At 38.5% G+C, this 24,079-nt stretch overlaps 1 protein-coding gene across 3 annotated transcripts in view; it reads left to right on the top strand.

Moving 5' to 3' along the window:
• CARMIL1 (capping protein regulator and myosin 1 linker 1) overlaps positions 1-24,079 on the top strand; it is a 191,337-nt gene that overhangs the window by 89,584 nt on the left and 77,674 nt on the right. For all 3 annotated transcript variants that reach the window (XM_063397823.1, XM_063397814.1, XM_063397833.1), the window contains 8 exons: positions 4,071-4,146; positions 6,726-6,814; positions 11,797-11,891; positions 15,897-15,983; positions 19,624-19,727; positions 21,679-21,756; positions 21,872-21,948; positions 22,866-22,970. In XM_063397823.1, coding sequence (XP_063253893.1) covers positions 4,071-4,146; positions 6,726-6,814; positions 11,797-11,891; positions 15,897-15,983; positions 19,624-19,727; positions 21,679-21,756; positions 21,872-21,948; positions 22,866-22,970 — 711 coding nt within the window. The remainder of the gene's footprint in view (positions 1-4,070; positions 4,147-6,725; positions 6,815-11,796; positions 11,892-15,896; positions 15,984-19,623; positions 19,728-21,678; positions 21,757-21,871; positions 21,949-22,865; positions 22,971-24,079) is intronic.

Consider the following 24,079-nt stretch of genomic DNA (forward strand, 5'->3'; position numbering starts at 1 on the left):
TTCACAGTCTGCAGTGAATCCCTTGACAAAGTTACCAGGCGGTATCTGTGCTGACTATTGCAGAGGTAACTCAAGACTACAGAGCTGCAACTGGTGCATGACAGATGTAGCCAAAGACTCTTTCCTTGGTTAAGCCTTGCTGAAAGAGGATAAGGGGAGGAATTAAGCACAAGCAAATTTGGGGCAAGAACTTAACCATACTTTAAAAAATTTATTGCAAGATGAAGTGGTGAGAAGACTGTGGGGCATTCTTGAGAAGGTGATCTACAGATACCCAGCCTCAATAGATATTAAATGTTCGAACAGTTTATTAGGAAGGAGTGGATAGAATTGTTTTAAATATTTAGAATATCTCAGCTGGTGCAAATGAGTTTGGCTTCCAGAAAGTTGAAATAATGGGTTTGTTGTTTTAGAAAAGCTTTTCATTAAAATATACCTTACAAAATTGAGGTTGCTGAAGAAATGTAATTGTGCTGTTAAGAAGAGTCTTTATTAAGTGTTTTGCGATTGTCTAAGTCTGAAGGATCAAATCCAGTTTGGAGGTATTTATCTGTTGTGGAATCCATCTTGTGATGAGAGCTTCTACATGTTGAGGACTGAACTGAGGAATGTTTTGCATTGAAATTTCAAGAAGATTAAAATTTTAAGAAAGTCAAACCCTCGTTATTCACTAAAAATACAAATTAGGAATTGAGATCTCAGTCAGTTCAAGAATGTATGTAAGCATTTTCCAATATATTTAAGACAGTGGGACTGCTATAAATTCACAGTATGCCATTATACTTTGGATTTGAGAGATTATTATATATCTCATCCACCTAATTTTTAGGATTGCTGAACCTATATAGTTTATGTTGTTTAGTAGCTCTCAAGTATGGTAGGACAGGTACATCAGTTCTCTAAGTACAGGGGCTATGCATTGCCAAAATAAACAATTTGTGTTTTTCCAAGCAAAACTTTTCTGTTAAAGGTCAACATAAGATGGCATGAATTATAGATGAATTTAAGTTCCCAGAGCACCACAGCATGGCTCAGTGCATGGGAACATGACTTCTGAGGTTTTATCTGAAGTTATGTTGTGTTGTGAACCATATAGTTATTTAAAGAAAATCTCAAAGTGAAAAGAAGTGAAAAAGAGTTTATTTGATACGGTAGCCTGATCTTCATCTGTGTAGCGTGGATTTTAGCTTATTTGGACATTCAGAAAATTTTAAGAAAAGTGTGATTGTTTTGATTTTTTTTCTTTGTGCTGTTGAGATGTCTTGCCATCTGAAATACACTGGGGGACAGAGATGTTGAAAAAATGTGAAGGCATTAGATAAGCTGGAATCTTGTTTAGGCTTGGAGAGGTTGTCTGCATTCCAGAAGAACAGAATGTGTTTTTATTTTAAGATGGCACAGATTTGTCTTTTATAAATATTACTTTATTCTGGATGGTAATTTTAATTAATATAGGCATCTCAATCAATGAGGGAAAGTTATGATAAGGCCCTGCTTTTGGAACTGGTTCTAGGCTTTTTTTTCATACCATATTGGAAAAGAATTCAGGTTATTGTTAATACAACTCCTAGACTGCAATGGAATAAAGTGAATAAAGCAATATATAATTTTGAAAATAAAAACTCAATAATAAGAATATTGGGATTAAATGAGCTTAAAGCAAGAGAAGGAGTAGAGGTAAATCCTTGAAGGGGACCCTCATTGGTCAGAAGACCTTCAAAAATTGGAACAAAAAAGAAAAACAAAACAAAAAAAAGTCTTCCCTAAGAATCAGATGGTAGAATCTGATAATGCAAAGTTTCTAGACAGTAAGTACAGCTGCTTGCAGAACAGGCAGGGGTTCCATGGTCTGCAGGGATGTTGGAAAGGGATGTGTGGAGGGGGGTAGCAGCCTGTGCTTGTCAAGGTCCCAGGCAGGATCTGTCCTTGACCGGGGCTGGGACAAACAGGCCTTGGATTCTGCAGAAGACTGAACTATTCATGAAACATTGTTGCAGCTGGACAGGAAATTATTGAAACAAATCAGCCCAGCTGATTTGTGAGTTCTCATCTTTAAATATTTAAGGGGAGAAAGGCACAGCCTCAGCCAAGTTCTGTCTGTAGCCGCCCTCCTGCCCAGAAGTTCCTGAGCTCTTGCCAGCCCTCCAAGCTGCCTTACCAGCTCCCTGGTGGTGTGAACACTTGCACTTGGGATCCCCAGTCACTGTCCCTCTGTTCCTTTGAAGGAACTGGGCTGCTGCCAGTGGCTAAGCTACAAATGCTCGTGGTACCTTCTGCTGCTTTTGGAGGTGGTGGTCCTCAGCATGAACAGCTCTGCTCCACCACTGTCAGCCTGTCCAGTGTGTGCCCAGCTGGGCTGCCTGGTTTCTGCTGCATGAACAACCCAAAATTTCACCTGAAAATTTGCTCTTGTATTCATTCCATTTCCAAGGCAAAGGCAGTGGCAAGGGAGGCATCAAAGCTGCCAATTCATTACCACCTTACTGATCTCACCAGGGAACCATAGTGGAGGAGCAAACCTCTCTCTCTGTGGGCACTCCATAATCCATGGAAAGATTCCTGCTTGCCCAGCCTATGGGGGAGGTGCCTCTGGGTTGTTGTTTTTTCTCACCTAACGTTTCACCAGTTAGTTACTGCTTTACATGGAGATGAAGTGTGTGGGTGTGTAGGAACAAAAACAACGTGGTGGACAGAAATAAATCTATACACTCCATGAAGCTGCTAAGTCTCTGCTGTGCCTGTGGAAACAAATTCACCACGCAATGTGATGTGTGCTGTGAACAAGATGGAAAGATGGCTTAAATCTTGAAGGGCACCCCACACTGGTTCCTCTGCAGGAGTGTGAAAATGGTCTATTTGCATGAGCTTCTCAGTTGGTGGGCTACAGTCTTTTGCTGCAAAATGCTGCACCTTCGATCTGTTACCTTAGTGATGCTTGTACTTCCAAATCCAGCAGCTGCAGTTCCCAATATAGCCCACGGAATGCTGGTGCATGTGATGCTGCCTCGTCTCTTGGCTTTCCTGTGTGTTTGACAACCACTCCGAGGTGTCTGCATGTTAGCAGAGGAAATCTGGAGGAGGGGAAGAATAAAAAGAAGATGGGAGAAGGGTGCTGTCTGTTAAGTGCAGAGCTGTGCCTACCTGCATATGTCCTGAATGAAGAGCTTGGGGGGGGTGGTTGGACTGGCTTATAAAAGCCAGTACTTTCAAATTTCTCCCTAGAAAAACAGGGTTGAATGGCACTGTTTTGCTGGTTTGATAAGTTAGTTTGTGTATGTTACAGCTCTTTATTTCATTATGAAGGCAAGGGCTTTCTAAGGAGCTGTTAAGCCTCTGTGTAGGTGTATATAAGTATTTAATATGCAGCACCAAGCTGATCCAAGTGCTGCACTGCTAAATGGTGTGATAGTGCTTGATGAATGATTCTGCTGGGGGGTAGCGTGCAGACGTGACATTTATCAACGTCTGCTACTGGAGAAACTTAACAGAGGGAGAGCAGATCACGTTAAGAGACTTGGAATGAAGAAAATGGGAATAATTTAGAATTTCATTTGTGAAATCCCTTTTACAATTAAGGAGGGTTTGTGCTGAATGTCACATTATCCTGTTGCAGGTCTCCTGTTTCCTGGGGGAATTTAACTATAGAGATGAGACAAGGAGGTGTTCTCTAGAAGCATTCAGTCATAGAATTATATTAAATCATCAGACTGCCAAAAAGCTTTTTAGCGTCATGCAAAATTATAATTAGAGGTGATTAAGGAGCTTAAACATGTCACAGGCTGAAGAAAAAGTTATGCTAAAAGTAGGAATGGCAGCCCAGACAAATTCCTGATTTTAAAATTCATGCTAGAATGTGTGTCAGTTGGCCAGTCAGAAATTTTTATTAAAATAAGAGGAAGACATGCAGCTGCTGCTGCTGGTGTTTTTTAGAGTGCAGAGCTTTCTATAATGGGAATGGTAGGGAATTAGCATTGCAAAACTATGGGGAATGAGACATGGAAGAACTCTTAGGAAATTGTTTCAAATGACAATTGTATGAAATGTGTGTAAAAGTTTTTTTCTTTTTCTAGAGACTTAATACCTATAGTTGCTGCTCTGGAGTATAATCAGTGGTTTACAAAGCTGTCCTCCAAGGACCTGAAATTAGTAAGTAATAAATTGAAACAATATATCTGCTTGTACAAGGCTGTGCTCTGTTTTAAAGGATGCTATTACAATTTTTAAAGTGCAAATTTTTAGGCAAGTACAACTGGGCAATCTATTGCCAATTTTTTTTTCCCTGGAATCATATCAGGAAAATACAAACTGTTGTGTAGTCAGCACCATAAAAAACACTGCTGAGAGTCAGGTCTTGTCAAAATTTCAAATAATATAGTTTGAAAACTTCATTGGTTGATAGTAGTATCCCATAAAACTTCATTAGGCATTGCTGACTTCCCCAAACAATATTATGTGACTAAAAGGAAACTAACTTTAAAGCAGCCAGAAATCTTAGTTGCTTTCTGGACGTGAAAAGAATTCTGGGGATTTTTTTTATTGCACAAAGCACTTTTTTTCTGTGTAATTTTCATTGCAACTTTATGATACTCTCTCCCAGTTTTCCGAAGCACTGATGTGTGGCACCAGCATTTTTCCATATCAATTTTCATTCCTTAAAGCAAAAAGAGGGCATGTCTAAAGTTGGAGTACTGAAAAAAGGGCCAAGAAAAGCAGTAATTCAGTGACAATTTAAATATATCAAAATACACTATTTCTTCTAAATTTGAAGTTTTGTAGTCACAGGTGGAGTCAGTGATTTGCTTGAGAAACTGCGTTCATGCTTGCATCCAGAAGCTTTTGCCTTTAAAAATTAATATGAAATTTCATCTTGTCTTGCTGCCATTTTATTGATCTGTAAAGCTCTCATTATATTCCTAAGCTATCACTTTCAGTGAAAACTCAATAGGAACTTATGTGATTCTTGACAAAAGAGTAGGCAAAAGCTTCTTTCCTGCTGGGACATCTCTTCAATGTTATGCATGGAATGAAGCTGGTGGTATTTTTAGTGCTGTTGTAGTTTGCTGTTAAAATCAGCGTTGTTAAAAGGTACAATGCAATTAATCAGTTTCTGCTTCAGTGGAATGAGATAGTTTGCTTAGTTAGAACCACTGGTTTGTGTAGTTTGCTTAGAACAAAAAACTGGCCTTGTTATCTATCTGAGATACATTTATGTTAATGTTTTGGGGTTTTTTCTTAGCAACTTTCCTGTGGAAAACAAATAAACTTTGTCAGTCTAGAAAATGCATGAGTTACTTTAAAAAACCCCCCAAACTCCCACCTTCCACACAGTCCATTTTTAAGTCAAAAATGAGGAAATGAGATCGTTGGACAGCAAATCCGTGCCCTAAGAACCCTGCCAAGGGTCATGAGGAGGTCAGACATATCCGGAGGCCATGGAGGGCATTGTGTTTCACGAGTCCCACTCTGACTTTGTGTTTCACTCACAGTACCCGCAGTGGTTTCATAGTACAGGCATGAAACTTTCCACTTGCAGTCACAGTACTGCAGAAAGACTGTGATAATATTCTGAATTATTAAAGCTTGGATGGTAAAGAAAGTATTGGGAAGATGGCTGTGTGGAGATGGAGAGTCTTCACCAAAAATTGTCAACCTTTATTGTGTAAAGGTTTAATAAGATTTTATATCTGTGGTAGAGAAGATTTATTTTGTTTAGGGTTTTGGTTTTTTTTTTTAGTTTGAAAGTGAAAAACCCAAACCCTGAAAAATACACAAACTAGAAAATGTCAGAAGGTTGTTAGAGACAAAGCTATCCCAGGTATGAATGTCACATTGTTGTTTTTAAAGGCAAATAACAGAATAGTTTCAGCACTTCATGATCATGACTGAAATTCAGCTTTGGCTATCACATGAATGCTGGTTAGTGTGAGCTGTGGCGGGAGAAAGAAAAGTCAAATCCAGAAGCAAAATAAAAGTTTATAATAAAAGGCGATGAGGTACAGAGTTCATTGCATGGCTTTTGAATGATTATGGTTTTATCTCTCTATTTGAATGAGCAGAGCAAACAAACTCTTTTGCTGTCATGTTTTGTTCATGGCGTTTGCAAATATCCATGCAAATTCTAGAATTCAACAACAGTAGGAACGTGAGATGGGATTTACCTCTGCATAGGCTGGAAGCATTCATACTCAAATATACTGGCCCTTAACCACTAGTCTTTGGGAGACTTTGGAGGACCTCTCTAGCTAGGGTACTTTTGCTCCTGAGGTTTTTGGAGATATTTTTTGTTTGTTTTGTTTTGTTTTTGTTTGCTTTCTAACATCTTTGTTTGTGTTTAGTTGTCATTCCTGGTTGGGCTTTATTCTTCTTTGCACTAGTTACCACTTTTTTCTGCAGGAATAGCATGTTTATGAATAAGATTTCTTTAAAAATTAAGTGAGAGTTTTTTCCGAGCCACATGGTTGTTTTTCATGGTCATTATAAAAATTCTGCCCCTTTTGGTTAGGTGGCCTGGTTCATTAGTTACTTGCTTTTAGCTTTTACCTGCTTCTCTTGAGTCTTTTCCAGAAGTTTCTGTTGACACTCCTGGATGTTTCTGGTATTTTTGCTTCCTATTAATGTATAAGAAGAAGATGGTTGTGGTCTGGATCCCATTACGATGTACAGCTTAACTCAATAACAGTCCCATGTTTGTGCTCTTTAACGCTGTTCTGTCTTTTCTGTGGCAGTCCACTGATCTCTGTGAGCAGATACTGCGCGTGGTGAGTAGGTCCAGTCGCTTGGAAGAACTGGTATTAGAGAATGCCGGGCTTAGAACGTAAGTAATTCCTTCGAAATGTCGCTTTAGATGCTGCTAGCTCCCACCAAAAGGGATGTGTGATGCATGTTAGCCAGAATAAGCATTAGAAAAGCTGTGCTCCATGTCTGTCTAGTTCTGACAGGCCTCTAGTCACAAGCTTTTTATCAGGTTTTCCAGGGTGTCCGTATGTCCAAGAAATCTTTTTAAACTAGTTTTTTTTAAGATTACACTTGGAGAGTTGGGAAAAGTGGAGCAGAGTTATTTGAAGAAAACATAAACTTTAAACTGGCTCATATTATTCCTCTCCAAATATGGCTCCAAAAGAAGTATCAACACCTTCTTATTGTTTAAAAAAGTGGTTTACGTTTTGTTAAAAAAGCATGTTATTCCATCTTGCATAACAGATTGTTGTTTCATTTCCAAATGAACTAATGTTATCTTAATGTGGATTGCTGTCTGCTCAAATATATCAGGACTTCTACATTAACAACTTTTTTAAAGAAAGTAGATCAGTAAGTTTAATGGTTTGCTATAGACTTAGAAGGAAGATACACACAAATAAGCCATACAATAAATCCTTGCATATGTTTTAAATACAGTAAGTTGTAGTTACTAGGTATTTGCTTTTTTCCCCCCCTTCACAGGAAATAGGAGCAAAGTTCAAGTTACTTCCAGCTGTGCTAGTTTGTACTTGTATTGCTTGTTGTAGTGTTCGGGTAGCGTCCCAGACAATGTAGACAAGATAAACTCTAGAGCAAATTAATTTTTTTTATTTAATTAAAAAAGCAGTGTTCTTCTGCAAGAGGCAGAACACTATGCAGAATTACAAATAAAGGGAAACAAGCATGGGGGAGATATTTGGTGTGCCTTACATTGTCTCCTCTTCCATTGTTGGAGTCTTTTTCTACTTTTTAAAGTGCACTTTGCATTGAAATGCCTTTAAAAAGAAAATTGTCTATGTGACACAAGAAATTTGAAGTTGAGTTTGGAATAATATGTGAACTTTCTGATCACTAGTGCAGTGCCTTTGATAGCTGTCATTCAAACATAAGCCCCTGGTTTTAATCTCGTTTTTCTTCCAGTATTTGCCATGAAATCTAGTGATAATCTTGAATATTAAAGGATGCGTTGACTACCTTTGCACATTGCCTACCTTAATTTATCACAGTTGGATTAACTGCTTTCAGTTCTAACAGGACTTGACAGATAATCAACCTGTGACTTTGGTTTTCATGTCTCCATCTACATGCAGAGTGTTTGGCATTGTGCCTTGGTGTGTATCTGTTCTGATCAACACTGTCTGTTTTTGCCAAGGATGCATTTGTCAGTTTTGCCATTTTTCATATCTGTTTGCTAGGAGATCCTGTTGTTGCTGGATGTCTTCCTTCCCATGGCTTACAGACCAGTCATTTTAAATGAGCTGTGATAGAACGTCAAACCAGGGTTAAGAAAGAGCTACCAAGTGTAAAGCTGTAAGAAATAACCCAAGCAGCTGCAAGAGCATATTTCTTCCTGCAGCAGAGTCAGTTTAAGATGATTCTGTTCTTTTCTATCTACAGCCACTCATTTCTGTGATTTGGTTTGGGCCACAGCCTCATAAACACTTGTCATCCTCCCAAATGATGAAACAGCAAACTATTGTGCAGTAGCAGAAATAAGGACCCAGAACCAGGGAAGTGTGAACTTCCTGTTGGGAAAAACAGGACGTTAAATGAAAGATTTGTCTGATAAGATTTGTGCCAGTTTAGATGTTCTTGGAAGTTTTATCCCCATTGCTATTGCTTTAACTACACATAAAGGATGCAGTTCAGGTGACATTGGAAGGGTTCAATGCATATAGCAATCACTAATGTTTTGGTGTTTTAATTAACATACGTTATGTCCAGATTTCACAGAGACCACAGCAATTCAGGCTGGCCCAGAAAAATGAGCTTGAAAAGAGGGTTAATCCTTGAGGTATTTTAGAGGAATGGGACAATATGTGACAACCAAAATACTGATTTCTGAGTGGGCAGCTGAGCCTATTGATTAGGCTGGGCTTTGGTGTTTACCAGGCTTTGCAGCTTGGCCTGACAGGCACAGGCTGTGTATGGTGGGAGCTGCCCTTGGCCTGTGCTGTTGGGAGATGCCAAATGGCAAGGATTGGGTATTAGGAAAAGGTTCTTCCTCCAGAGGGTGGTTGGGTGCTGAAACAGGCTCCCTGGGGCACTCGTCATGGTCCCAACCCTGCCAAAGCTCAAGGAGCATTTGGATATGGTGGGGTTGTTGGGATGTCCTGTGCACTGCCAGGAGTTGGACTCAATCCTTGGGAGTCCCTTCCAACTCAGGATATTCTGTGATTTCCACGGAACTGCAAGACAGACTTCCAGTCTGCAAGGGCCTGTTTGCAGGAGCTGGTGCAAGTGATTTATTTGTTGCACTTACATACTCTCTCAAAGCTGGCAGGCAGAATGTCCCTGCCTCACTTCTCGCTGTCCTGTGCAGCCCTGTTCAAAGGGAGTGGCCAGCTGCTACATGGGGAACAACAGAAGTGCCTGTTGCTGGTATCCAGAGGGCCTTTGACAGTCTTATCTTCCCCTTCTTGACGGGATCTTAATGTCCTTAGACCTAACAGTGTTGCTTCCTCCCACACATCCTCTTTTTTTTTTCTGTTACGGGGATGTTGTCTAGACAGATCTCAAGGAATTGTTTTGCGTCTGAGATTTCCAGGTTGGTAGTATTCTTTCCCTTGATGAAATATCCTTAGTCTGTCAAATGTGTAGTTAAATTGAATCTTTTGGGGGTTTTACCTCCAAGCCTGAATAGGCTTGTTTCAGCCAAGCATGGCTGTATAATGCATACAGAGCAAGCTTGATGCTTTATAGGTGTAAGTTTCAGACTTACACCACATGCTCTGTTCATAAGCGTGCAGCCAAAAGAAATAACAAATGTCATGACTTGAAACAAATAGTGAACAAAGGAGGAGAAGAGATGTTCCCCCATGAGCAGAGCCTCTGTTCATGGCAGCGGCTGCACAGTGTGTGTTATTTGTTGTTTCGTTGTTTTGGTTTTTTTCCCTGTGAGCCCAGTAGAGATAATCCAGTGCCTTCTGGTGGAAGTTGGTTTGCTGTGCCTTTGCTAAGTAGTTGACACACACTCTTGTGTCCAAAACATTCTGGTAATCCTGCCTATATTGTTGGCAAAAGCTGGAGCAGAGTTTGTGAACAAGCCTTGAGGTATAGGCTAAGTACTGTAATGACAAGAATCTGTTAGGGATAAAGGAAGAGGAGGAAACTCCTCAAGAGGAAAGGGTTTGTTGCTTTTTAACTCAAAAGCTCATTTTTCTTGGCTGGACATAAGGAGCTTGATTCAGTTGCCTAAGGGCAGGCATCTAGCACCATTTGAAATGCTGGAGCATTCCCAGAGTGTTGGCAAATGTCACTGAGGACCTGCAGATCCAGTCTTCTGCAGCAGCAGCTGGTAGCAAAGCGGGAGACCCTGGGGCCTGTCAGGTGGCAAAGTTTCAAGTCCAGAAGTTCTTTTTGTTGAGTGTTTGTATTCATGTTGAGTGTTGTGCTGCTTGTATTTTAGGAAGACAGTATGTTTTTCCTAGAGGCAGCCCTTTGTCATGCATCTGCAGTGCTGGATCCAGTTCTAGCCACAGAAGGACACTGTAGTGTCAAAGGGAAACTGAACTTCCCTGGAGCATCTCTGTGCTCCAGTAAACTTTGCAACTGCAGATAACCAGAAGCTATTGAGGCTATTGCTGTTCAGTCTCCTTTCTTTTTCAAATACTAGAAGAGGATGCTATCTCCAATGTGGTTCTCAGCACAGAGTTTGATGGTAGGCAGGATCTGTTCCAAAGAAAGAAGGCAGTGTTAATTAGCATTTTGGTAGCTCTCCACCACTGGCCTACAGGAGGAGAAGTAATGTACTTTAAGGACAGAGAGGAAGAGGGAAGTTCAAGTCATAATTTTGCTTTCTATCTTGGTGTCTAACTTAGGTGAAGTAAGAACATTCAAGTTACAGCCTCACTTTATCAAAAGCCCACAGTAGGTCTAGTCCCTTATCACATCATAACTTCTCAAGCTGGTATGAGAACAGCTTTGAGGATTTGTCTTAGAGCTGATAAACGACCAGCCTTCTGACTTCATGCAAGGACTGTGTCTCCACCAGAGTGTGATAGTGTGGTGTGCAAGAAAACCCAAGCTAGCTTCCAGCTTTGTGCAGTGGGTGGTGGCACTCCAGCTGCAGCAAAGCTCTTTCAGACGGGGCAGTGCTCCCTTGCCTCTCGAGTGGCTTTGGAGCAGAGGTCGTGCTGCTACATCTACCTACCATGGCTGGGTAAAGTTGCCTCAAAGCTCTCTGTGCTACCTGGCCTGGCTGTGGTCAGCCTTACAGAACTGATACTCCACATCTCTTTTGGATTCATTGCTGGGACTGTGATCAGCCAGGCATGCCCCTGGATGCTTCTCACTGTAAAAAGAAGCAAAAGACCAGCTCATCAGTGTGCTGCAGTTCTTTGAGAGAGCTATTCCTGCTGTTTTATAAGGTTAGAAATACTTCTGGATGTGTTGCAAAGCCCTGTTTGAGTGACTATTGGCAGAAAGCTGCTGCAGGTGAGCAGGATGGCTTGTGAGTGAAGGAGGAGGTGGTGTGCAAGCTGATGTGTATCTCCAAGTCCTGTGGCATGCAGAGAGATGGAAGATGTAGTCAAGTTTTGAGTTATTCTGTGTAACTCCTATTTTATACCTTCAGACCTCTGTCAAAAGCTTTTTAGCATTGGGGTTTATACTCTTCAGTCTCTTAGGTCCCAGAATAAATAAATAATGAAGTAACTCCCTGTGAAAGATAGCAAATTAGCCAAATAAGCATTGTTTAGAACCATGAGGAATCAGTTAGTGCTCTGCAGTAGCAAAGGCCACTTGTGTCTAGTAATCCCTTGATGCTTTTAAGCCTTTGAATGTTCTATTGACAGAGGAGATAACAGGATTCCTTCTCCCTCTCTTTTTTTGTTGCAGGGATTTTGCACAGAAACTAGCCAGTGCCCTAGCCCATAATCCCAACTCAGGACTCCATACGATCAACCTTGCTAGCAATCCACTTGAAGACAGAGGTACTGTAACATTTCCCTTTTTCTCTTTCTATAAACGCAATAGGAGGATTATTGCTGCCCTGTTCAGCTTTGCCTGAAAAGTAGGTTATTGTTTTGTGCATAATGCTACTGTAAATTTCTGTTGTTCACAAATGACTGAGAATTGCCATTCTTTTTGACCTATGCATATGCATTGGTATGTTGAGAAGTATTTAAATGTCTTAAACCAACTCTGGATTTTAAAAGAAGTTAGAACACAGTAATTGTTTAGGACTAGAGGGTAAAAAATAACCCTCTAGTTTTTAAGAGGTGTGCATTTTTAAAAGCAGTGTAATAAGCTGGATGATGAAGCACAAGGATTGTTTCTTGGATTGTATTTTTCTGATGATTTTGTGTTTCTCTTTCAGCTGTAATGCTGTATTTCTTTTCAGTATGAAAATTACGCCTTTTTCCCAGCTCTGTTCTGTCCTGCCCTGTTGTGAGGTCTTGGTGATGTTCAATAATACAGGCATAACTGGCATTCCTATGGAGCAAAGTGCTGTTTACTCCACAAGATGGAAAATCAAGCTGAACAGCTCAGCTTTTCTCAGACTAGGCACTGCTAGGCATGATTTCAGTAAATATCAAGTCGTTCCTCTCTCTTGTCTACTCTTTACCCAAGAGACATTTATTTTTAAAATAAGGTTACATTCTTTCAGTCTGGAGTTGACCCTTCAGCGCTGCCCATGTGAGATCCCCATTTGCTTCACTTAATGCATTCCAGGCACACAGTGTTCTGGGATCAGACTATCCTGTGCTCCTGTTGGGCTAGAGGAAAAATAACAATTTTACACAGTAAACCTTTCCTTGTTTCATTTGGTTTGTTTGGGGGAAATTTTCTATTCTCTTTGCTGTCACAGTTCAAGATAGAAAAGCTGTTCATTCTGATTACAACCTGATGGACTCAGAATGTTGTTAATACAGAATTTTGTAGGTGTTTCTTCTTTCTTGCTGGTTCAGTAAGGAGAAAAATAGCTGGGAAGGGGGTTTTTCCTTTCTACATCTGTGTCACTTTTCTTTTGACTAGAAGCATGTATGATAATGTTTTTGTTTTTAACCTGAGTGGTTTTTTTATTTGAAATTGTTCACATAAATTGCTTTAACTCTTCTGATTACCTCTTGCCTGCTGATTATTGCTTGTCTTCGTTAAGAATTCTTATCATGTGAAAGCCAGTGCTTTGCTGAAGAACATTATTGTTACAATGTGCCGTAGGCCTACTGCATTTTACAGAAATTTCTGTTGAAAGCTGGAAAAAAGGCTGCTTCATTATTGATTCTGCTTTTGAAGAAGTGTATTTAGGTTGTGTTATTTGAAAAGGTTTTTTTTTCAAAGGAACTCATTTTTATCTTGGAAGCAAAACAATTGACCAAACATCAGGTACTCTACAGTGCAGGAGATCTTTTTTTCATTTTTTAAACATATCCATAGGGTGCTTTCTTTGCAACAAACCTATAAATTCAAGCCATTCCGCAGTAGCCACATAGAATACAAAAATGAAATGCAGAAACTACAACTTGGAGAAATTAGTAGGGTTTTTTCATTATCTCAGCCTCTCCTATAAAATATCCAATTAAGATTTGACCTTTTCATTAGAATTAGATAGGTTATAAGGTACTTAGAAATTAATTGTAATTACAATGTGCAAATATTGCAGCTTCTCAGTTTAGAAAATTCTCTGGGTGCAGGGTAGATTTGACTTGGGTAAACTGGAGCAGTAGAAAGGATTTCACAAGTGAAAGTGGAAATTCATATAAACGTGGATTTTGGAAAATACCTTTTGAAAAATCACTTGCAGGAACTGGAACTAGATTATTTTGCAGTTGTAAGGGAAATCACAGACTTTATTTTCTGGAGAAGAACATTTTGTACCCTCTGTGAACACAAACATACACTAAGCTATTATATATTGTTGAGTACCAATGAGTGAAGGTGTGATATTATTACATATTAATGCAACTGTCTGTATTCCAACAGCATGGGAAGTGGGTTTAGTTGACCTAAAGCATAGGACCTTTCTTCAGTTCAAATACAGTGCAGTGTTTATGTGCAGTGATTTTTTTATTGAGACCAGTCTCTTAATTTGTGTTTGTCTGTCCTTTATGGTACTGTCAATATTTGTGAGACTGACACCTGGAAAGTTGGTTATCAGTCTTGTCCGTAAAAATCTAGCCACACTGAAGTGATGGCAGTTTTGCTTTTGGCTCTACTAGGATCAGAATTTAATCTCATATTTTATTAAAAATAATGCAAAACAAACATACTGAAGCCTAGTAATACTCAAATTCCAAACTGTCTGCTAACTAACTCCATGCAGTTAACTCCATAACGGCATGTGAACTCTCATCTCTATTATGCCATTAGCAAAAATGAGTGACTTAAAGGGTGTTCAAGGGACAGAGTAACCAGAAGCACTTTTTCTTTTCTGTACCTGACTCCTGTGTCTTATAACTATAACTTAACCTTTGTGCTAGTAAGATGTGAAAATTGTTCAGCTTGGCTAGAATAATAATTAGTCTGCAGATTGTTAGCTAAATACAGAGATGGAGAGGTAAAAGTATTTGCTGCATGTCTTAATTGAAATGCTTAACAGCAAAAATTACATTTGTTATATACTTAGAGATACTGATTGTCCTTATAGAGCTATGAAAGAAAATCCAGTTAGTATGATTTGATTCATTCTTGCTGAAAATTGGTGAAGATACCTGGTTACCATTGTGCTTTACAATAAACGGATCCAAGGTCTCATGGGTCTAATGTTTTAGCAATATAAATAAAAAATGGGGTACTGTTTTGAGCTGCAAGGTGTTGAGCGCAACATGCTTTTACAGAGAGCATTAAAAAAATCCCCTACCACAGTACCTGCAAGGTAGCTGCCTCCTTCATTATCAGTGATAAGTAAAACAGAATAAAAACAGAGTAAACATAGGCATGTGACCCACAGTTTCACAGATTGTTTCATGTCTGTGTATGTGGAAGGGTATCAGCTTTTTAATTTACTATGTTTTCAATCAAGTAAAAGGTTTTACCCTCTTTTTCTGTGCCCTTTTCTCTCCAAGTGATTTTCTATAGACGACTGTATTTCACACCTCAGGTTAAGCCTGGAGTTTCTATGTTGATTTATTCCTCTAATAAATATTTCACAGCTTGGGTTGCATTGTTATTTAGGATGTGCCCTCTTAGTCAAATTTCAATCTTTTGCTTAAAATGGAGCATGAAATTTGTGGAGTGGGAAACTTGGACACACCGGGTAAAAGCTTTAAAGAAAAGTGCCTTCTTATGGTTTTCTTCTTTTGTTGAATTTGTGCTGAGGTAGTCCAGTCTGTGTCAGCATCTTGCTAGGTTTTTACTGTTTATGACTGCGAGCAGTTGTGGCATTTCCTGGCCTGTGTCCTGGCTGGTACCCTGCAGGCTGCTGTGAGAGAATTAAGTGGCCATTATGACTTGGTAAAGGTTTCAGGCTCTTAGAGTTTGCCTCAGAAGAAGAGGGTGGTGTTAGGTAATGTGGGTGCCTCTCCTGCCTTGACAGCCCTTCCTTTAAAAAAACCCCATAAAAATAGTCTGAGGTTTTGTATGAAACAGCATTCTTGAGTTTTAGTTCATTCCTATATTCTTTAATTTAGTTTTTTAGTTATGTTTTTCTGAAACATAACGCTTCCAGATTTTCCAAGCACTGACTGCTTGGTGTGTGTAATAGCTTCACTTCGACTCCTTCTCAAAAGTATCTGTGTATTATAAAGTTTTTAAACTAATTAAGGAAGATTACTGATGGTTAAAAACAATATTTCCTATCTGTTCAGTGGTTAGCAAAGCAGGGATCTTGATTACTTCAGTAAAAGGTTCATAAAATGGCAGAGGCCACCTGCACAGTGAGTGCAATTCCTCCTCAAGTGTCACCAGTGCAGTTTGTCCCTGCTGAGATTTGCTGGGAAAACCTGAGGACACAGAGCTCGCCTGAAAACATCACATTGTCTTTGCTCTCCCAACAGGTGTGTCATCTTTGAGCATCCAGTTTGCCAAACTTCCAAAGGGACTGAAGCATTTAAATTTGTCTAAAACCTCCTTGTCACCTAAAGGTACGTTTTATAAATATGCCTCATTTTCTCTTCTAAAGCTTTCAGATTTACATACAAAAAATACTTCTTCTTAACAGATTATAAAATAATTAATTTTTTAAATTATTTACATGTATTTTCTCAACAGTGTGGCTTCTTTTTTTGCAGCCCTGGGTTGCTGAACCCTGGGCTGGGTTCTGAGTACCCTTCAGCACTTTGATAAACTCAGACTTGCTTCTGTAAAGGTTCAGTTTGAACCTGTGTTATAAAGGAAGACTGAAATTAGGATTGACATGAAAGATAAGTTTCATATGTGCTTCAAAAAATGTCTAAAGCAAAAATGTATAAGGAAATTTCCAAATGTTTTGTACAGTTATTTTATGAAACCAAACATTGTGACAATGGCTGGTGAGTGACTTGCTCTGACTGAAGACTTCTTTGTTTTATAATTTACAAATTTCTGATTTGATATTGTAATTGAAATGATTGTGTATTTTAAAAGCGGTAACAGCAGTAAACACAAGTCAGAAGCTTTCAGGATTTTTACATTTTGTTTTTCAAATAGCAGAAGCAATGACCTCTTACGCAGATTGCACAAACCCAGGGTCTCCTGTATAGGTAATGGGTGTTAAAAATAGAAAAACCACACTGACAGTATTGCTGCTTTTTTGTAGATGTTGATGACCTGGAAGAGATGACTGAGTTAACAGTATGAAGGACATTAGTTGATAACAGATAGAAACCATGCCCTTTTATCCTGTTTATTATTGCTCTGTGAAGTGCAGATTCTGTATTCTCCTTAGCTTCAAAGATTGACCTGGGGAAATATGGGTGGGGTAAAGGACTTCTTATTGTTGTATTGTGAGTGCCTATGGCTCTTATTTTGCTTAAGTAAACAGTAAATCCTATGGTGAATTTATTAAATAATGATTTTCACTAAAAATACTTTTATTAAACTCTGGGATTGTTTTCTGCTGCTAACTCAATTTTTGGTGACAGTTGATTTAGAATCTTGACTAATGTAACATACTCTTGAAATGAGATACTTGTGAATGTAACAGAAATTTATGCAGTTCTGGTGTGCTCATTCATTCTCTACTTTTCTTCATGAGAGCTGAATTATTTCAGCAAGTGATTGTGAAGTTTCAGTCAAGAGAACACTAGCAACATTTCCTTCTTCATAAAGAATAAATGCCAACTTGAGGAAGTTCACCCACACCACTCATCAGTGAAACTGAATTCTGAGGTTATTAAAATAATCGGAAAGTTTTTAACATACTTTTTAAAGATGATCTTTAAGCAAAAGCTGAAAATATTTTCCAGTACATCTAATACTGATGACCTTCAGAGTAACATGCTACCATTAATGTTGTCCCATGGCAGCTCCTCAGTATTTCTTAAAAATAGCATATGCCATGTCTTAAAATGGGAATTCTTACAGCCTTCAGGACCTGAAGCAACTCAGGTTGCTGCAAAGCTGTCAGTTTCTCTCTAACCTAAGAAGACAGTAATGATTTGGGTTTAACTTGGGAGGCTATTTTTGAGCTTGTAATACTTTCTGTGGAGCAAGTCTAGAAGAGTCCTTGGATATTGGATTCAGTGGACTCCAAAGCGCATGTATGTTTTTCCTTCAATTTTTTATAAATTAATTTTTTTAATATATATACATATTTTATTTTAAGCTTTTCAGAAATTCAGAGCAATCCCTCACAGGTTTTGACCTTATTTTAAAAGTGCTTTCTATTTGAGATTAGTTTCTAAGATTGACAAGTGAAGTTCAGGTGGCAACTTCCCAGCTGATCTTTCTTCAAATATTGTATCTCAAAGTTCCTGAGAGCTGTTAACAGTCTGAGCCTCCTGAGAGTGGTAAAAGAGCACGAAAGATTGTCTGCAAATGAAAGTGAGATTACTGCTAGAGTACAGCATGAGGTAGTGTGAAGTTCAAACATAAATTTATTGATTTGAAGATTCTGGTTAAATGGAAAATTTTAGTGTGCTCATTCAAAGATAAAGCTTGCTTTTCTGAGCCCAAGGCAGAGGCTAATTAAAAAAATCCCTCATTAACATTGTCTGTCTTCACTGATGTGGCTGATTTTGAGCAGTTGGCCCTTTTTAAGCATGAAATGAGCAGCAACATTATGAATTGTTTGATAGCTCTTCTCTCCCTCAAACTCAGACACTGCTTCTGAATTCCCAGAGTTGGTTCTTGGTTGTACATGCTGAATTGCTGATAGTTTAACCCAGCTGGATCCCCAACTCATAACTAGGTACCATCGAGCAACCAGGACAAAATTGCCTTTGTTCCTTCCTCTTGTTGTTGCTTGTAAACGTTGTTGAGAAGGCTCACTAAAGTGAATACAAAGCTGTAATGTCAAGCATTTAAACACAGCTTTTAGATCATTCGAAGTTTCACGAAGTATTAGCTTGCAGTTTACCTTTAGCAATAGGATGTAGATTCAACAACACCATCTCAAGCTAAAAGAAAAATGACACTAAGCAGAAAAGACTTGAGACTTGACAAAGGTGTTGCTGTGCTTTGATACCTTCCAGTTTCAAAAGCCTCCTGAGACCAGAAGCCGTCCTAATAATATGGGAGGATTTCTTAATATTTGAAAGCTCAGGAAATTAAAGCACTGATGTAGTTATTTTTGTCTCCAGAAACAGCTTGCTAGCTGTTTCTTCCATGTCTTCACTGGCAAATCAGTTTCATAATTGTTTTTAAGTGAAGACTGGACGTGTTTCATCCAATTTCACTGACCAGCTTTGAGAAATTGTTGAATGTTGTGTAGCAGATCACTTGCCTTCTTTATAGCTTTGGCCAGGCACTTAGAAGAAAACTGCTGCATCAACTAAAGGACACAGTGATGCTTAAGCATGTAAGAAACACATGCATGTAGTGCTTAAAAGTCAGGATAGACAATCTACAATAAATTGAGAAGTTGATGATAAGCTTCAGAGCCCTCAGATGAAAGTTAGATGTGAAGGAATCAGAAATAGCCATGTCCTAATTTGTATTTTGAAAAGCTGAGAAGTTTCAGTGGAAGAAAGCCCTGACTGGTTTGTTCCCAGTGTGAGCTTTTTAATTTTAATGTGAAAAATATGTTTTTGTTCTGATAAGCAACTGAGAGTCTTTATGCATCTCTTGGTACTTTTAATTAACTATTTCTATGAAATTACAGGCAAATACATTAATTGAAATATTTTTAATTTCTAGGTCTCATCAATCGCTTTTGAAGTTCTGGCAATTATAATTGTTAATGTACTTGGTCTTCCACAAATGCTTTCATCTACTTCCACAAATAGTTTTATCTAAATATTTTTTGTAGGAAGACACTGTCTTAAAATTATGGAGTAAACTGTGGTTTTAAAATCTGTTTGAAAATGGATCTGGATACATCCTGGATCTGGGATGTATAACCCACTGTGGCTCCATTTAGGGAATTTGGGAGAGCGTGGTGCAGGTGGAACTGGGCATGCTGTGTCAGGGAGAGGTCTCAGGTCTGCCTGGTGGTCTAATTCCTCAGCTGCAGTACAGTGATGGCAACAGGAAGTCATTCCACGTTTGTGCGTGTCTGTGTTCACTGAAATTGTGCGCCTGAGGGCTCTGGGCCAGTTTCTGTGTGGAGTGGGCTCAGCTGAGCTGTGACCTGTTTTTTGGCAGGGGTGAACAGCCTTTCCCAGTCACTGAGTGCCAACTCGCTGATCGCCAACACGCTCGTCTATCTTGACCTCTCAGGGAACGCGCTCCGCGGAGATGATCTCTCAGTAAGCGCTTTCCTCTCCCTGGGGAGATAATGAGCGGGTGTTTTAATTAACAGTTGAGAAAAGGCAGAAACCTTGTAGTTTAGAACCTTTTTGACCTTTATTTCTGTACAGTTTTAGTAGGGATAGAAAATAACAATTTTATTTCTACTCTTCGGTATAAAATCAGAGAACTGCTCCACACAACTAAAAAAAAATCCACATAATTTTATTTCATGCTTTTAGTCTTTGGCTTCTACTAATACATGAGAAAAGTGCAAGGGTACCACTTTTTTCAGTGGACTTACCATTCTCTCTGAGTTTTGTTTCAAAGTGACAAAATGCCATTAAAAAGCCCTCATCATCTTTTTAATGATAGGAGTGTTACAAATTTTCCATTGGAAGGTTGGAAGCAAATTATTTCTTTTGATTTGTAAAGAATTAATTTCTAGTTTTCAATATTTTTGTTTGTATAAATGAATTTGTGCATGTCCTTGACGTGTGCTGTTGAAACCCCTGATTCTTTGAAGAATGTAATTATTTTTTAGACTCCTTTGTTCAATTTATCAATTGCCATGAAGGTGGAGCTCTATTTCCTCCATAACAAAATCCACTTACTTATCAATTTGTATATATTCACTTTGTAACTGTTGCATTTGCATTTCTCTTTCACATCAAAAGTTATGTGCATGTAACTGTCAGGTTTTGAATTCTGAGTATTGAACATCTAAAAAATGCAAAGCTACGGTCAGCCAATTTCATCATTTAACGTGCAGTCAGTTATGACTTTATGACTTTTTCACATATCTTACTTGCAGATTCATCAGCATATTCAGAGAACTAGCCTTTTCAGACATGAGGTGAAAGGGTCAGTGGGACCAACAGGGTTTTAAAGGCAGCAAATCAATAGTTAAATGCAAGTAAAGACACACAGTGAATTACTCTGAGAGAATAATGTAGTAAATAATGTAAAAGAAAAAAAAAAGGTAAAATCAGATGTAATAAATAAATCTTTGGCAGGCAGTTTTAAAAAACTTAAAGTCTGCGTACAATATTTTAAGAGATGAATGCAGAAAGTGGGACTTTTCTAAATCTGTCAGATGTATGGTTCAAAGATAAAGATTATTAATACTGAGGTCCCTTAATCTGTGGAATCAGTTTTCTAACAGGAGCAAGGAAATCCTGTTATTTAGCAATTAAAAGAAACCCTAGGAAAGCATGGAAATTTTTAAAGTAGGGACCTTTCTTGTATTGTAGGTATAGGGGCTAAATGACCTAATTTTTGGGAAGATGGATCTATTTTAGAAATGTTAAGCGTGCACTGTTTGGCTGGATTTCATGTGGAGTTGAGCTTTCCAGTTTTCTGTGAATTAGGTCACACTTTTATCTTTCTGTGTTGCTCTCTGAGACTAAAAAGAGCCCAAAATGAAACAGTGTATAGTAAGAGGTTTCACATACTCTAACATTTGCATGACTTATTCTATGCAGTACTGAAGCCATCAATGTTAAAATCTTGTTACTTGTTCTATATTCTCCCTTAAACCTGTAATGTGCAGCTGATATTAAGAACTAACCATGGACTTAAGGTGCAAATTAGTTGCTTCCCTCGTGCTTAAAGGATCTGGCTTTAACTTACAAACCAATTAGCCTTTCTGAAACCTAATTGCAATCTGAGTGACATCACAAATCTTTGTTTAATTATCATCTGAATTAATTATCATCTCCTGTGAAAGTTAAATGTAGTAACTCAAGACCTGTGCTTTAAGAGAAATGTTGGGTAAGAGTAATCTGAGCTCCATTTTCCCACTATTTTTTAAAAGAATGATAGCCTGCAAAAGTAAAACAGGTTGTATTGATTAGTTGAAGTTTCAGGTGTATAATAAAAGCCAAAAATGCAGGGACAGGTAGTGATCCAGTAACTGTTGTCATAATGTAAAAATTAACATCTGTAATTCTTTCTGTCCAATAATTATAGAGCCTGTACAATTTTTTGGCCCAGCCAAATGCCCTGGTTCACCTGGATTTATCCAACACGGAGTGTGCGCTAGATATGGTAAAGACCTTTTTTGTGACTATTTCAATATCAAGGAAACATTCCCTGCCTTCTGTCCCTAGGGACTTTTTTTGGTTAATATGAAGTAAAGTGATTTGCCCTTATTTTGAACCAGGTGTGTGGAGCCCTCCTTCGTGGATGTCTTCAGCATCTAGCTGTCCTTAGCCTCTCAAGGACTTTGTTTTCTCACAGGTACAATTTAAATGTTATTACTCTCATCTCCTGCAGTATTTTGGGTTATAATTTCTTGTGCTCGTGTGGCACTCATCTTTTAAAGAATAAATCTTAAGACTTTTTTTATAAAGCCTTAGAAGTCTTAGTGCTCGATGAAATAGGTACTATTTATTCTAGGCAAAATATTTTCTTTCCCTTTCTGCTCTTTGCTAAAGGTCTGTAAAGTAAGCTACCTTGTTTAATACGTGTTTGTGTGATACTGATGCAGCAGAATGTATATATATATATATATCTTTGTCTTTAAAGGACATAGCATCAGTCTTAGAAGTCTGACTTGATACCTCTTTGTATATGATTATTAAAGTTTGTATTTTTCGTGGTTTGATGACTTTTACAAATCCTTTTTTCCTGTTTTGTCTTCTGGGAGGAAATCCCTTTGAAAGTCTTTGAGATTGAACATTCTCTTTTTAGAGTACTTGCATTGTAGGAAATAGTAGCTTCCATTTGCTTCAGATTGAAGCTTTGGGTCCTTATCAGAGATGACACCTAATTGATGCTAAGGTATTCTAGCGCTGAGTAATTATTTCTAGTGGTGAAAAAGCAATTTCAGGGTTCATGTCCTGTTTGATCTTCTGCTTGTGAGATATAAGTATGTTCCCCATTAACCAGAGCTAAATGATCGTTCTTTGTAGTTCACCAAACAGGAGGTAGATAGTAATGTCTTCTGTGCAGCACTGCAGTTGTGAGGATTGTTTGTTGAATCAACATTTTGATGACATTATAATTCTAAGCTAATTGAGAGCCACTGATTACAGAACTGCCTAAGGTAGAGCAATTAAACAGTAAAAGATCATTACATTTCTGATGGTTTGCATTCACTGTTTATTGGAATGAGGAGTATCTAAATGCTACTTAATGAATTTTTTTACTTACAGAAAAGGAAAAGAAGTCCCTCCCTCCTTCAAACAGTTTTTCAGCAGCTCACTTGCTTTGATGCAGATTAACCTTTCAGGAACTAAACTCCCTCCTGAGCCTCTAAAGTAAGAATTTAATTTCATTTTCTCCTGTGCTTAAAACTTAGTTTGCATTGTTGTTATATGAGTGCCTCATATTAAAAAGGAAGGGGAAAGAATTTTGCTTTCTTCTTTTTTTTTCCCCATTGTACATTATTAATATTAGAAGAGAGTTTTGTGATGGTCACACATTCATAAAATGTTCTTTCCATCTCACAGTTGAGACTATTAACCATATATTTTGCTCTGGGAATGTCACAGTTGTTTAGCTTCTGTCAGTGGCTTTTTGGGATATATTTCTTTCTTTGTGGCTTATGACCGAAACTGCTCCACAGTGAAATGGGATTATGGGCTTGTGTGAGCACCATTCCTTTGGGACTGCATTATTGCAACAGCCATAATGAAACAGAACCTGTTGCAGGCTTTGGGAGGAGAAACCTATTGCACAGAGCTGTGTTCTCCTTTTTGGGGGAGGAGACAATGGCAGCCATCTCCAGGATTGCTAAGTGATATGAGTCTTTTTGTTGTACGTGACTAACAGGTTCTGCAGGCTGAGGGAAATTGTGAAGCACTGTCACCCTTCTTGTGATGCGTGTGTTGATTTGAACTGTGTTGAAATTTTCAGACATGAAATTTAAAAGAGTGTTTTAAAGTCAGGATAGGCCTAGATAGATATGTCTAGTCCAGATGGGCCATTCTGTGATTCTGGTGGAATAATGATGTTTATTTGGCTTAATTAAAGAAGGGCTGTTTTCAAAGTGTCATCTTCCCAACTAATATGTGTTAAAATTTACATAACCTTATCTGTAGGAGACACCTAGACACGTTCACTACCTACTTTGCAATCCGAATTTGGGTATAGGTGCATGGCTGTATCCTTTTGTGGTTGGGAACTTGCCTGCTGAGGGAGGACAGGAAAGGGGATTGGGAGTACCTAATGGACAGGACTTGATGGCAAAATTGGAGATGTAGGATATAAAGTGTTGTTAGTAAGAATAGGATGGAAAGCTTTTGATACACTCTGAGGATGCTAAGGGAGGGAAGAGTGAAAAGTGCAATAGCAGAAAGAACAGTGTACATAATTTGGGAGGATTTTTTCTTAATGCAATTCAGTGTTGAAGAGGGCAGTACAGTAT

This window comes from Prinia subflava, chromosome 1 (genome assembly GCF_021018805.1).
Source record: "Prinia subflava isolate CZ2003 ecotype Zambia chromosome 1, Cam_Psub_1.2, whole genome shotgun sequence".
Lineage (NCBI taxonomy): Eukaryota > Metazoa > Chordata > Aves > Passeriformes > Cisticolidae > Prinia > Prinia subflava.